Source organism: Strongyloides ratti, scaffold srae_scaffold0000003 (genome assembly GCF_001040885.1).
Source record: "Strongyloides ratti genome assembly S_ratti_ED321, scaffold srae_scaffold0000003".
Classification (NCBI taxonomy): domain Eukaryota; kingdom Metazoa; phylum Nematoda; class Chromadorea; order Rhabditida; family Strongyloididae; genus Strongyloides; species Strongyloides ratti.
Window position 1 is genome coordinate 370,531 of NW_020171521.1, and position 14,557 is coordinate 385,087.

The window sequence follows — 14,557 nt, forward strand, 5'->3', positions numbered from 1 at the left end:
ACATGTATCCCATGACCTCATCTTGGGACAGCCTGGTTTAAAAGCCTTTGGTGATTTTTCAATATCCTGGAAACATGGACGTATACACTTGGGATCTCACTCTTTTCCCATATCAAATGCTTACCCCTTCAAATTAACTAGCAATACAGATCTTCCACCACATTCCACGACTATTCTCAACCCCAGAGTTGATGCACCCGTGAATGTACTACTGGACGCTGTTTATACAGTTGCAAGTCCTTACTTTAAAGGAAGTAACCAATTAGTTACTTACAATGCAATCTCTCCTGTTATTGATAATCAAATTAACTTTGTAATCAACAATATCGGAGCAAACCCTGTAGCCTTACATGACAAAACCACGTTAGGTTATGTCACATTAGTCGAATCATTATCGGATACTGACCTTCGCATTACAAACCATGGCTACAGCAGTGATGAAGCCGACATCTGTGACCGACTTCCACCTTACCCGAAAAGCTTTCCGGATCAACAACTGCAGAAGTCTGACTTTCTTTCACAAGTACAACTTCCCCCCACTGCTCTATCCAAAGATCAACTATCCCGATTACACGACATTTTATGGACCCATCGATCTGTCTTCCACGAATTCAATCCTACTCCTGGCCGGTATAACGGTCCAGAAACCTTAGAACTACGAACAGCCCCTCACGATATCCCCAAACCGATTCGTGCTCCTCGCTATTCAGTAGAAAAAGAAAATGAAATCAAACGCCAAGTCGATGATATGCTTAAGCACGACATGATTGAACCATCTCGTACTCCTTATCTATCGCGAATCAACTTGGTTAAGAAGAAGAATAATGAATGGAGATTTGTGGTCGATTTTCGCTCCATTAACAAATTGATCGTGCCTCAATCACATCACATACCACGAATAGACACCATCCTGGATAAAGCATCTGGCAAGCAATTCTACACCTCATTGGATTTGAAGAATGGTTTCCATCAACTCACTCTTGACAAGGACAGCCGTTATCTAACTGGTTTTCCCACACATATTGGCATTTTCCAGTATAAACGAATTCCCATGGGATTAGTAGGCAGCCCCGATTTCTTCAATCATGTAGTTGAAAAATTATTCAAATCCTCCAACAACTTTGTCTACCTTGACGATATCCTATTAACTGATAACTCAGTAGACGAACATCTCGAAAACATCAACACAGCCCTATCAAAAGCTCTGTCTTTTGATTTTCGTTTTTCCCTCTCAAAATGTCTCTTTTTCCAACAATCACTTGAATACCTAGGATTCATCATCAGCAAAGATGGTATTCAGCCAAATCCGAAGAAAACCGCTGCGTTACGAAATAAACCCATTCCGTCAAACGAAAAAGAATTACGTTCGTTTTTAGGAGCCGCTAACTACTACCGCAAACATATACCCGGTTATAGCAAATTGGCTAATATTCTATACGATTGTACATCACAATTCTTATGAACTTCTAAACACACCGAAGCTTTCAATAAAATTAAATCTGCATTAGCCGAAGCATGCACGTTATCGCCACCTGACGATTCCGCTCCTTATACGATAGTAACTGATGCCAGTACTCAAGGTATTGGCGCCGCATTGATGCAGAACAACAGACCAATCGCTTTAACTTCCAAAACGTTGAAAAATGCAGAACTTATGTACGCCCCAGTACAATTAGAAGTACTTGGTTTAGTATTTGCTCTGAAATCATTTAGCCCTTACATTTACGGAAAACGCACAACGGTACTCACCGATCAAAGCAGTCTTCTTAGTCTAATGACCAAATCGGATGTTTCCAACATATTGGATCGTTATAAGAATTACATTATGGGATTTGACATCGATATTCGCTATATCAAAGGTACTGACAACGCAGTCGCGGACTATTTAAGTCGCTCAGTATTCACTGTAGCAGTAACACCCATTGATGAGAAATACCTTGCTGTATTCCCTAAAACAACAAACTATTTCCAAACCCCATATATAGTCTCTCAGTTTACAACGTTTCTCAACGAAAAAGAACGTCTAGATTACCCAGATTGCAAGATACAATCCAGAGGAAAAACAGGAATTTATGTTCCACAAATACTACGTTTCATGCTCTTGTCTCTATGGCATGAACACCCCCTCTTAGGCAACCACTCCGGATTTGAGAAAGGAGTACGAAAATTTAAAGACATTTTCCTATGGCCCAGCATGGACAATGACATCAAGAAGGCTTGGTCCAATTGCTCTCAATGTCTTCTGAATAAGACACAGTCCCCGTTAATGGCTCCAGTATCGACAAAGACATTACCTATACCTCCACATCCTTGGCACACATTAAGCTTGGATCACATTATTATAGACGACAATAATAATGCTCTGGTACTAATTGACGAATTCAGTAAATTCGTTTCTTTATGTCATACTACCAACTTGGGTGCTATTACGGCTATCAACGCCTTGGAACGTCTCTTCTTTCTCATTGGATTCCCCACAGTTATCAAATCCGACAACGGCCCTGCTTTCATTTCAACTCCCTTCAAAATGTTTTGTAACAACTATGGCATCAGACATTACACTGTCTCTGCTTACAATCATCAAGGCAATGGAATTGTAGAACGCTTCAACCGCATAATCCGCGAAACCATCCGCCTATACCCCAAGATTGATATCAAGTTGATACTTCACAGTGCTCAATATGCCCACAACTTCGGTTATACCACTACACAAGAAGGTAAACCAAAAGAATATATATTGCACACAACAGACAAATGGCTTGCAGAGCCATATACAAACTCGTCTCTTTCCGGTCGACATGATCTCCTCTTATACTTGAAATCACACATGAATCAACAACAGCGACAAGTAGCTCAAACTTCACCCAAACGGATTCCCGCAGGAACTCTCGTTTTTCGTAAGGACCCTACGGCGCACAAGAATAGTGCACAATATGATGGCCCATATGAAGTAATAGAACATGTACACGGCGACTCATACATGATACAAAAACTATCCTCAAAAGGTAGAAGAATTGACACCGCATTCAAAACAAATGCTCGCTTACTGAAGCTAGCTCCGAAGCACTACTCGCTACCTTCCACAGTGACAGACACGCCAAGTACACTTCCTACTATCGCATCAGAAACAACACCGACATTGGATATTCCATCCACAAAGAAGAGAGGGAGACCAAAGAAAGTGCACAATAAAGAATCAATTCCACCTCAGAAAGAACTAAACATAGATATAAAGAAAAAGCGAGGACGACCCCGTAAATTAACTAGAAAAACAACCAACAAAAATAAACCACAACCTGCAAATGAAACAGTGAAAGAAATTAAAAAACGTGGTAGACCCAGAAAAACAATCACAGAAGAACCAAGTAATGAATAATCAACAGCACTACATAGTACTAACATAAACATTATGAAATTTTTTGTTTACAATAACATCAATTACCATCGAATCATACAAGTTACACCAAAAAAAAAAAAAAAAAAAATATATATATATATAGAATATGCAAGACCAAAATTTTTTTCTTTTTCCTCAGCCTCATTTTTTTTAAACCACCAGTTGAATCAAATTTCAATAATTCCCCCTACATTCTTACAAATTACTTCAACAACATTTATTTTAACAAAAATTTAAACAACATAATTAAAAAAAAAGATTAAACGATAATTTGTACAGATATCCTACATTCTTTTTACAAACACAGCTACCCATAATGCAATACAACCATACTCGTTCATTTCCCTTTTTTGTGTGGACTGAGAAATTCTGAAAAATAATTATCATATATGGACTATTTCAAACTTACTGTTATTCAACACTACATATTAATGGTGATTCATCCTCCAGTTCTACATACGGGAATTTGGGGTGGTAAGGGGTGGGTGGGTGGACCCAAGCGGCCTCCATACGTCTCTTATAGTCCCTATGCCTTCTACGTCCATAAATGATCCACAGAATAAACAAAAAAAAGAAAAAAAGCAGCACCTCCAAGCCCCATCCTGTAATTGTTAAAGGCAAGCTCGACTTTAGCATCCATTGGCATCATTTTGAATTTTTTTTTTCTTCTCTTCTGAAAAATAACAAAAATACATAAATAATAATAGAATACATCGTAAAACAATCAAAATTGGCTAGAAATAACTAATAGATGTAATAAAACAAAATTATTTTCAAGATAAGATTAATGAATCAAAAATATTTTGATAAATTTTATTATTTTCTAAAAATATATAATCAATTTAAATCGTTACTTTCAAATTTTAAAATTAGATAAATTTTAAAAAAAAAAAATGAAAAAAATAATAGAAATAATAGGAAATATCAAACGAAATAATAGAAATAATAAGAAATATGAAACAAAATAGAAATAATAAGAAATACCAAAACAAAATAGAAATAATAAGAAATATCAGAAAAAAATAATTTAAATAATAGGAAATACCAGAAAAAAATAGAAAAATTTTATAAATATAATAAATTTAAATTAATTAAAAGAAAAATTTTTTAAATACGAAATTCCAATAGATGAAGGCCGTGGCGCATTTTAATTTTACAAAAATTGACCGTGCCTCCTTTTAACAACAAAAAAAAAATAAGAAAAAAAAAAAAAAAACAATAACCTTTTTTCAAAATTATAATTTTTAACTTTTTTTTATTTTTTATTCACTCCCTATTTATCCACTTCCTTCAGCTTTATTAAAGCTTATACGGGGGATGTTATATGGGCGTAGCCCATATAAGGGGTATAAATAGGGCCAGTGACAAATAATACACCAGTCTTGGTGTTATCTACTAAATAAAACATCGTAACAAAATAATTTATATATTTATTAAAAAGTGCAAAATATTATTTTACTGGTTGCTGATATTTAAACATCGTAACTAAAGAATAATTATTTTTAGTCAAAAATTACTCAAAACATTTTTTTAAAAGATTAACTTAAAAAATAATTAAAAAAAAATAATATTACGATGCTTAAATTTTTTTTTTATAAAAATAAGAATGTACAAGTGTTTTTTTTTTAAAAATGTTATAAAAATAACTTTTACTGCTAAAATCCTTCATCATTTATCGTTAATATCTTTACTATTACATCAAATGTTTTAAAATGACCTAATATATATTTTTACAATAATAAAATAAAAAATATTTAAAATTTATAGCAAAATTTATTTTAAAATGTATTATTAAGAATTTAAAAAATTATTCATCATTATAATTAATTATTGAAGCGACATAGTCTTTTCCAGTAGTTTCATAGTATTTAATAGAATTGTCACTCATTAAATCTACCAATAACAAAGATAAATTTTTACAACATGATATTGTGATATTTAACTTTGTTAAACGCAAGAACTTCAATGCCAATGATTTGATTTCCACGTCGTTTTTAAATAAATCTAGTGATTTTCCTCCTTCTAAATCAACAAAAATTTCTCCTAAATTTTTCTTAAGTCCAGAAAATGAAATTAAAGACTTTTTAGCTTTGTTTAAAGCCATTGTTTTATTAATTGCGCTAACAACAGACTTAAAAAAGTTATATTTAAAATAAATCATTATAACTTACCTTAAATAATATTTTTATCTTATTGTGGTTAAAATCAGCATCGTTTTCATCTTGTTTTCCAAATTTTTCTTGTTTTACACCAACAATCACACGATCAGGTGTTGCAATTGCATACGTACTGGCATAATCATTGTATAGGATATTAATAAGGTTTACTGATATTATATAATTAATTCCGCTTAAAAAAAAGACTTTTCAAAACTAGACAATTAGAAAACTTATATTGCTTTTTTTTTCCCTTACTTTATTGCTTAATGATTCAGTGACATTTCTTGATTTTTTCACAAAAATTATTAATGAATCAACAATATCATTATAAACTTTTGATTCTTTAAATTTTTCTATCTCTTTAGATACATCATTTTGCTGATTATGCATTTCAATAGCGTGTATTTTTTGTAGTTTTTCCAACAAACATATCAAATTATTTCATAATTTGTTCAAATAGCTTTTTTTTGCTTCGACTCTTAATTTCCCTACAACCTTAATCCATTTCAATCTAATGCCTTTATTTTTTATGATTTTATTATATTTATTGACGACTCTTGCTAATTTTCAGGATTGTTTTTATTTTCTTCTACTATAATTTAAAATGTTGAATTTGCTATCTTAATCCTTTCTTTACATTCATTATAAATAGAATTCAATTTATTTATCTCTTCTTTTATTTCTTCACTATGTTCTAGTGAAACTTTATTCTTCCATTCATAATATTCCATATCTGAAAAAAATTTCTTAGGTTACTTTTTTAAAAAAATTAAATTATGTATGATTAGATGTTTGGCATGATATTCAAAAATAAATTTTTGATAATATAAAAATATAATAATATATATGTAAAAAATAAATTTTGAAATTTTTTACAAAGAAAGTTTTTCAATTTGTTGGATAGATAAATGTTGAATTTTACAAGTGGATACTGGAGAATGGTTTTTTTCAGAATCTTTTTTTTATAGTTCTATAACAAATTTCATAGCTTATAACAATTTTATAAAAAAAATTTATAAAAATCAAATCACTCTTATTCATGGAATATTGGAGTAATAAAAAAAATAAAAAAATGTTGTAAATAGGAAAAAAATTTATTTTAAATTTTTACGATACAAAATATTTTATACGTAAATATTATAATTATTATCATTAATTATTAAAACAAATTCATAGTGTTTATTCTTGATTTTCTAAATTGTTATTGAGGATAACAGATTGTTCAGTAGTTTTTGTATTCTTGTCTATAAACTTCTCTTTGAAATCATTCGATTGTTTTTTAATGTTATTCAAAATGCATTTTATTAACGGTTTCCTTATATGTAAAATGTTTATTTGTTTCATATCTTTTATGCATTTTCTGATGAAACCAAAGTTTTTTTTGAGTTTACAGGGCTTTCTGATATCAAATTTTGTTCATTTCCAGATAATTCTTCAAAATAATTTATTATTTAATTATCCTCAGTATATATATTAGTTTGACGTATGTTTTTTGAAGCAATAAATTTCATAACGGATAAAATGTAAAGACACTGTCTTTTCTCAGGCATATAAAAACATTTTCTACTGCTAAAAAATTAGTCAGTAATCGTTTTGCTTATAATAAATAGTTTACATAGAGGTTTCACCGATTATTTTAAAACTCCGCTACCCTACATCTTATTGACACCCTTTTATATAATAAACGAGAAAATTGCGATTATCCTATTCCCAACTCCATGTTTAGTGTTAAAATAAGTTCTTTAACATTTAATCTTTTCTTATCAACTTTCTTTTATCAATTACCCTGTTACCAATATTTCACTACCAGCTCATTTCCTACTCTTTATTATGATCGCACTCCGATATCGCTCAATTACCTTGATTTTAACTTTTTGCTTAACTTATTATTAACTCAGTTATTTATAAGCAAGTTTTTTAAAAATTGTATACTAATTAGTCAAATTTTTCAATTGCTAATTATAATATTTAAAAAATTTTTACAATATTTGATCAATTTCTTTCAATTGAATAATATTTGAAAAATTTTTACAATACTTGATTATATTCTCTCAATTGTTAATAATATTTAACATTTTTACCATAATTGTTCAAATTTCTTCGATTATTAACGATATTTAAAATTTTTCTTTAAATTAGCCAAATTCCTATCTTCCACCTGGATCTACCTACTAAAACAATCAAATTTTTATTAATTTTCTATATGATACAACATTATACTTACCTTCCAACTTAGACATGTAACATGAAAAAAAAAAACAAAATAATGAAAACAAATAAACAATAACTAAATTTACATGAATTTATTAACAACAAAGGTACAAACAATAAAAAACAGCCATTTCCAACCCACATATGCAAGAAGAAGCACTACAGCCACTACTAACATTATTGCTGCAATTTTAAGTTGAATGTTGGCAGTGGCTATAGCAGAAGCAGCAAGTTCAGCGGATTCGCAGAGAAAACGATCAAATTTCATGATCAAATTAAACGACTCTAAAATTAGAATAAATTTACTAGAATCAAAAAAAATATATACGGTAGTATTGGATTTTATGCCCTCTTTTTTTTAAATTCATATAACTTATTCAAAAATTAACTAAATTAAAAAAATTTTTAAAAAATGAATCCCTCCAAATGTTTCCAATAAAATTAAAAAAAAAAATTAAAATTAAAAAACTTTTATTTTTCATTTAAAAAGTCATTAAAGATAACAGTGTCCCTTAAAATGGACTCAAATTAATTATCTTTATTTATTTTCCTCCATGAAAATTCGTGCATGTATCCCTCCAACATGCTTCTATGGGTTCCATTATGCCTTTTGGACCTCTCCTTCACTAACTCCCAGACTCTTTCAATGTTCTGGGTACGAGCATTCGTCAGTGGATCCACAAAATTATACTTATGAGTCACCTTCAAGTGCTCATACCCAGAAGCACCTACTTTGGTGTATCCCCTCCACATATCTGAAATTATAAGGGTTTATGGAGCCACCCTTTTTTTCAGCACCTCCATCAACGTTTCTGAAGTCCTATCTGCTACAGGCTACACAAAACACTTTTTAGTTCCCCTGCAGATCCTTCTAAAGCACCACTGCTGCCCCAGCATTTTTCCGCCGCGCAAAGAAGGTTTCATCAACCTCCACAGTTAATCCCTTTTTTCCAATCTTATTTTCGTTCTTCTTCTCCATAAAAAGGCACACTTCTTTCAAAAGACTGTTCCAGTCCACAGTCGTACCTGGTTTCAGCTCCAATTCTCTTTTCATTCTTTCTCCAGACGATTCTTTACTTGCCCAATAATTAATGAACAAGATTGCCATTTTTAGTGGCATTCTGGTTCCCTGAAACCACGTTCTGACCCGTACTTTAATCTGTTTCCTGCAGCTTCTAAGACTGCATCTCCATCTAATTACATTGCCGAAAGAAAGCTTCATTGCTTGGCTATTTTCGCATTCTTTTGTTTCAGGAATTAAACCACGGTTTTGAAGATATTTTACAGCTTCAGTTTCATCTGAGATGGATTCATTAAGTTGAAAAGAATTTATTTTTATTAATTTGCTTAAAAAATAAAAAAAATAATTTTAATCAAAAAATTGATAAAAATTGAATCTAATATCAAATACCTCTTGTTTCCCTTGCTTTTTTAGTTATTTATGCAAAAAATTAGTTATGTCACGTTTTTATCAGTAAAAAAATATTTTTTTTAACTTCTTTATATCATTATCAATTACCAATATATTAATTTATATGAAAAAAAAAAATTTTTATTATCAATAAATTATATGAAATTAAAAATTGGTGGGCAACTAATCCAATAGTACCAAAATAAGTTTTATAATTATTTCTTTTTTTATCTATTTGCTATATTAGTTTGAAAAATTTTATTAAATCATTGTTGAAATTTTTAAAAATTATGCATCTGTATAATATTCAAATTTTTAAAAAAAATTTTAGTACATCAGTGATTCTAAAATTAAGGCCAATAATTATATATAGTTTTATACAATTCAACATTATTTAAGTTATTTAATGCTTATAATAATTTTGAAATAGTTTTTCAAATGTTAGGAATCAATTATTTATTCAAATTATTTGTTAAAGTTGGTGAAACAAACGAAATTAATGTAAAATTTTTAGATAACGATAATAATAAAGGTGATATATAAGAATATCAAAAAGTAAGATGTGTTGAACCAATTTATGCAACATAGAAATTATTTGAATATCTAATTGAATGCAATACTTTTTGTTCAAAATTACGGTAGAAAGATAAATCACAAAAACTAGAGCGTAGATGACTTTTATTATTTAAAGGTATCCTTAAATAAATGCATTTCAAACAATTAAAACTCAAAAATCTTTCTTTAATTTTGATTAAGCTTGCTCGAGAATCTACAAGAGGAAAACTATTAATTATTCCACTTTGACGTAGCATAAGATTTAGCAATACAATCCTCCTTTTCGTTAATCCTAATCTTATTATGTGCTAAGACTCTTTTAACCACCGCTTATTTCAATTTACTTAAACCACAATGAATTCTCTTCCTTTCTTCACAATGTTTTGAAAGTTTGCTATTCAATTTCACAAACCCATTCTTACTCCAAACATTCAAATGAGTATTTACACTTTCTACCAAATAACTACTGTCGCTAATTAACAGAATTTCGCTTTTCGGTAATGAGGACGTTTCTTTTAACCGAATTAACTTATCCACACATAAGCGTAGAGCTTTTACTTCACACATTTGCAGAGAGGAAGCATTTGACATTTTCTCTCCAACGCCTCTTGAGTTGCCTAATACGCACCATTCGATAGTGTAGCCAGCATCTCTACCAATCAATGCAGACCTATCTACAGTAGCTATAATTTTTAATTTATTCTAGTCTACATATTTCTCCATAGTTTCTTCTGAATCCAAGATATTCTCCAACTTATTGACCATTAAATAATTAAAAAGTCTGGGTAATTCATTTGCTTTAGATTTCATTTCAAGTTTCTTTTTTCCAGAGTTTCTTCAAATTTTAAAGATCTTTTAGACTCATGATTACTAATTTGTTGTTCGTCAGAAGCTAAAGTCGTACTAGACCAATGTAATATCTCATTGTGTTGAGAAAGAAGCGTAGATTTATTTAGATTTTCAAATGAAACAACCAAATTGAAAATAGAATGTGTATCTTTTATCGATTTATTATGCTCTTCATTATCTTGTAAATCATGGTCCTTATTTTTCTGTCGCTCTCTTAAGGTCTTATTCGCCTTCTTCCAAGCACAATTAGGTTTCTCGTCGGATTTACCCTTGTTGTTACCGCATTCAAAAGATTCAATTATCATGGAGTCAATATAAGATTCTTTATTACCACCTTTGACTTCATGATCAACAAACTGAATATTGTTTCTTGTATGCAGGTTAACCAAACCGCTATAATTGAATTTTAGATCTGGTCCCCTCTTGTTTTTTTTAATTAAAAACTGCGTTAAAAGCTTTTTTTCAAGTTATTTCTTTTAAGTTAAAATAATAAATTGTAATTATATGATTTAAACGACAAAATAAAAAGAAAATTTTTTTAAAATTTGATTAAATTAATAAAAATATTAAAAAATTAGTTGATTATATATTGATATAAACGACTTCTCGTAGAGCATCAAGAAAGCCAGCTTATAAATTGATTTTATTTACACAGCGTCAAACAAATTTTTACAGACGTTTCTCCATGTTCTTTTTTTTTCTTGATCGTGCCGAAATAATTTGTTTGAAGCCGTTTCACGTTTTTTCTGTGATATTCGTAGTAATACCAGTTTCTGGATACTTGAAACTTACACTATGATCTACCGTACAGTGCTTGAACTTCAATTTTTTCTCAATTTTATTGTAACCTTGCTAAAGATCAGCGTGAATTATAAGGCCAGGTGCAACGTGCTTCTTTATGACGTCAAGAAGCGTATCACTGTCCTTTTTTTCAACATGAACAGCGAAAAACATTTCATTATTGATACTTACGCTCTTTCCATAGCTTTTTTTACTGCATCTGAAGAGAAGTTTTGTCTTTTTAAATGAAGTTGGGCTTCCACATGTAAAATATTCCATTTCCTTTTTTATTATTTTCTCATTTTGGAGAAACATGAGAGCTGCTTTCTCGTCGATGAAAATATTTCTTAAAGAATTCAGTAGTAAAAATTGAAGCCATTATAGATGCGTTTGAAGTAAATAAGTACGTTATATTTGTTAACATTTAAATTTATGATCATATATCAATTTCTGAATCATTTTACCTTTTTTTAATATTTTTCTAATGAAAATAGATTGTTTTTAGATAATTTTATAATAAGATTAAGAAAAGTTTTTTTTATCTGATAAAAAAATTTTTTTCCTTTTGTTCTCTTATTTTCAATTTTTTTCAAACATTCAAATTTTTTTTTCTGATTCGTCATGTTTTTTTATGTTAAAAAAACTAAAAAAAATTGATATTTTTTATTATTTTATATATGTTCTAATCATATATAAATATAGGGAACAATGTTATTAAGAATGAAATTATACTTGTGTCAAATTAAATGAGTAAAAGTTAAATTGTTATTATTTTTTCCTTTACATCTAGATCTTTTAAAGCAATCGAAGTAAGAATCACGTGGTCTAGCAATACATTTCTTAGTACCACGAGAATACCAACATAAACATCTTTGAACAATACCATTTTTGTCAATTTTTTTGTATATGAATTTAATCTTAAGTTTGGCTAAATGACGATTTAAATTACATATACCAATCTTCTTATACATATTTTCATTTGACAATTTCTTAAAGGTATTATCTTCCTCTTTAATCAACCATTTATTTTCTGGTAATAATTTTAATCTGCGAATTATACTACGCTTTACCGATATAAGATTGTTCCTTTCAGCTTGTGTTATAGTTTATGATTGAGCCGCATAACACATGCTTGATCTTATTCTAGTTACAAATAATAATTTCCTAGCCCTTAGTGAAATATTGATAAATTTTCTAATGCTGTAGAAAGCTTTCCAAGCTCTATATCTAACTTGTTTCAAAAAGCATCTTTTTTCCGTAATAGACATCATTTTTCCTAAATATTCTTCTTCGTTTGAAACTTGCATTTTTGCCAAGTTCAATAAAATATATTTATCCTTTATATATTGAAATGAAAGATCCCTGTTTATTAGAATTTTACATTTATTTATATTTAATTCCATGCTCATAGGTTGACAAGCTCTAATAAATTTGTCCACCATTAAGCTCAAATCTTTCCAACTATTGGCTAGTAAACATGTATCATCTGCAAAGCACAAATTAGGTACTTTACTGCCTGTTATGTTCATACCATACTTGAAAACCATAATATTATTCATAAAAGCATTTCTCATAGCCATTTCTAAATTAAAGTTGTACAATAGCGGACTAATTGGACAACCCTGCCGAATACCTCTTGATGAATATATAGTAATATCACTTTCATATTCTGGATTTATTATGCATTTGATGTTTACATTTAAATTTTTTAAAATCAGTATTAAAGATTTTTCTATACCAATTTTGTTAAGATTTTATAATATATACTGTTTATATACCAAATCATACGCTTTTCTGAAATCTAGTAACGCTGTTAGTATATTTAATTTGTATGTGTGATGGGTATGAAATATGCTTTCCAACCATACTATTGCATCACTACAGCTGTAGTTTGGTTTAAAACCAAATTGTATTTCTGTTATTTTATCTAATATTTTCTTTTGAATTTTATTTAAAATCATTTTAGCATATATTTTGTACCTATGGCTGCATATACAAAGGGGTCTATATAATAATAAGCAATCTTTATTCCCTTTCTTCTTATACAAAAAAAGACATTTTACAATCTTCCACTAAGATGGATGTTTAATCTGTTTTAAGCACATGTTGCAGATTAGAGTGAAATATCTTATAGCCTTGTTACCTAGACATTTTAGATCATAGGCGTTTAGTCCATCAACACCTTTCATTTTATTTTTCTTACAGCTATATATAGCTGCTTTTGTTTCTGATTCTAGAAAAGGTAACGTTATATAATTATTCATAAATCTCTTAACTTTTAATTCTTTCAGTCTTTTTTTATCTTCAGGTTTAATTAGATATAGGTCATTCAGATACTTATTAATATTTTCAACTTTCACTGGTAGTGCTTCCTTTCTTTCTTTCAAAACTCTAAATACACTTTTAATTGTCTTATTATTTTCTAAAGCCTCCTTTATTCTATCATGTACTAGTGAGTTCCATTCATTCTTAATTGTTTGTCTTATTAATTTATTAATCAGACGAATTTCTGTTAACATCTTGACTTTACTTTCTTTTTTATCTTCATTGTTATTACTGTACGTAATAGAATTTAGTAATTTTCTCCTAGTACTAAATAAAGACTTCACATTCTCTGAGTATCTTGCACTTGGAATTTGTTTCTCTGCTTTAACTAACTTTGTAACTCTTTTAATTTCATTGATAAACTTTGAATATTCTTTTTCAACATTTTTAAACTCATTTGATGAAATTATCAATTCATTTTTACCTACTTCACTAAGTGATTTTTCATATTTAATGTTGTAATGTAGTACTTTTTTCTGAAGACATCTAAATTTTTTAATGTAGTCACAGAGTCTTTTTGGACATATTTGCAAAAATATTCTTTTTTCTTTTTACCTTATTTCGTTTTTTTTTTAAGTGCTACGGCCGCTTTATTATTTTAAATTTCAATTAATAAACTATATCTATTATTTTTTTCTTCTATTTTCTTATTTGTTTCTTTCATAGCGATTTCTAATATTTTTTTAAAAACATAAAGCAATTCATTTTCTCGAACAATTTCAACGGGTTTATGTTTGTCAGATAAGTTTTTTTTTGATGTTTTGAAAAAAGCTTTTATAACTTTTGAATTCATACTTGAACCATTTATTTATTTTTTTAAAGTTCACCAAATTTTCAGCAAATGTAGTTTTTATTTTAGTTGATCAAAAC

At 29.1% G+C, this 14,557-nt stretch overlaps 4 protein-coding genes across 4 annotated transcripts; 1 reads left to right on the top strand and 3 right to left on the bottom strand.

Moving 5' to 3' along the window:
• Window positions 1–2,095: 2,095 nt before the first annotated feature.
• On the top strand, window positions 2,096–3,376 carry SRAE_0000052200 (Integrase, catalytic core domain and Ribonuclease H-like domain and AT hook-like family-containing protein; the record flags this gene model as incomplete). The annotated part of the gene is made up of 1 exon (XM_024646424.1): window positions 2,096–3,376. The coding sequence occupies one exon, from the start codon at window positions 2,096–2,098 to the stop codon at window positions 3,374–3,376; it is 1,281 nt and encodes a 426-aa protein (XP_024500607.1).
• Window positions 3,377–5,204: 1,828 nt separating this feature from the next.
• On the bottom strand, window positions 5,205–8,035 carry SRAE_0000052300 (Hypothetical protein; the record flags this gene model as incomplete). The annotated part of the gene is made up of 3 exons (XM_024646425.1): window positions 5,205–5,528; window positions 5,569–5,686; window positions 7,944–8,035. The coding sequence occupies 3 exons, from the start codon at window positions 8,033–8,035 to the stop codon at window positions 5,205–5,207; spliced, it is 534 nt and encodes a 177-aa protein (XP_024500608.1).
• Window positions 8,036–8,295: 260 nt separating this feature from the next.
• On the bottom strand, window positions 8,296–11,565 carry SRAE_0000052400 (Transposase, ISXO2-like domain-containing protein; the record flags this gene model as incomplete). The annotated part of the gene is made up of 5 exons (XM_024646426.1): window positions 8,296–8,522; window positions 8,794–9,066; window positions 10,156–10,416; window positions 10,605–10,975; window positions 11,555–11,565. The coding sequence occupies 5 exons, from the start codon at window positions 11,563–11,565 to the stop codon at window positions 8,296–8,298; spliced, it is 1,143 nt and encodes a 380-aa protein (XP_024500609.1).
• Window positions 11,566–12,099: 534 nt separating this feature from the next.
• On the bottom strand, window positions 12,100–14,491 carry SRAE_0000052500 (Hypothetical protein; the record flags this gene model as incomplete). Its single annotated transcript, XM_024646427.1, has 4 exons — window positions 12,100–12,409; window positions 12,491–12,931; window positions 13,610–14,163; window positions 14,483–14,491. 4 exons carry the CDS (start codon window positions 14,489–14,491, stop codon window positions 12,100–12,102), a joined length of 1,314 nt encoding a protein of 437 aa, XP_024500610.1.
• Window positions 14,492–14,557: the final 66 nt, after the last annotated feature.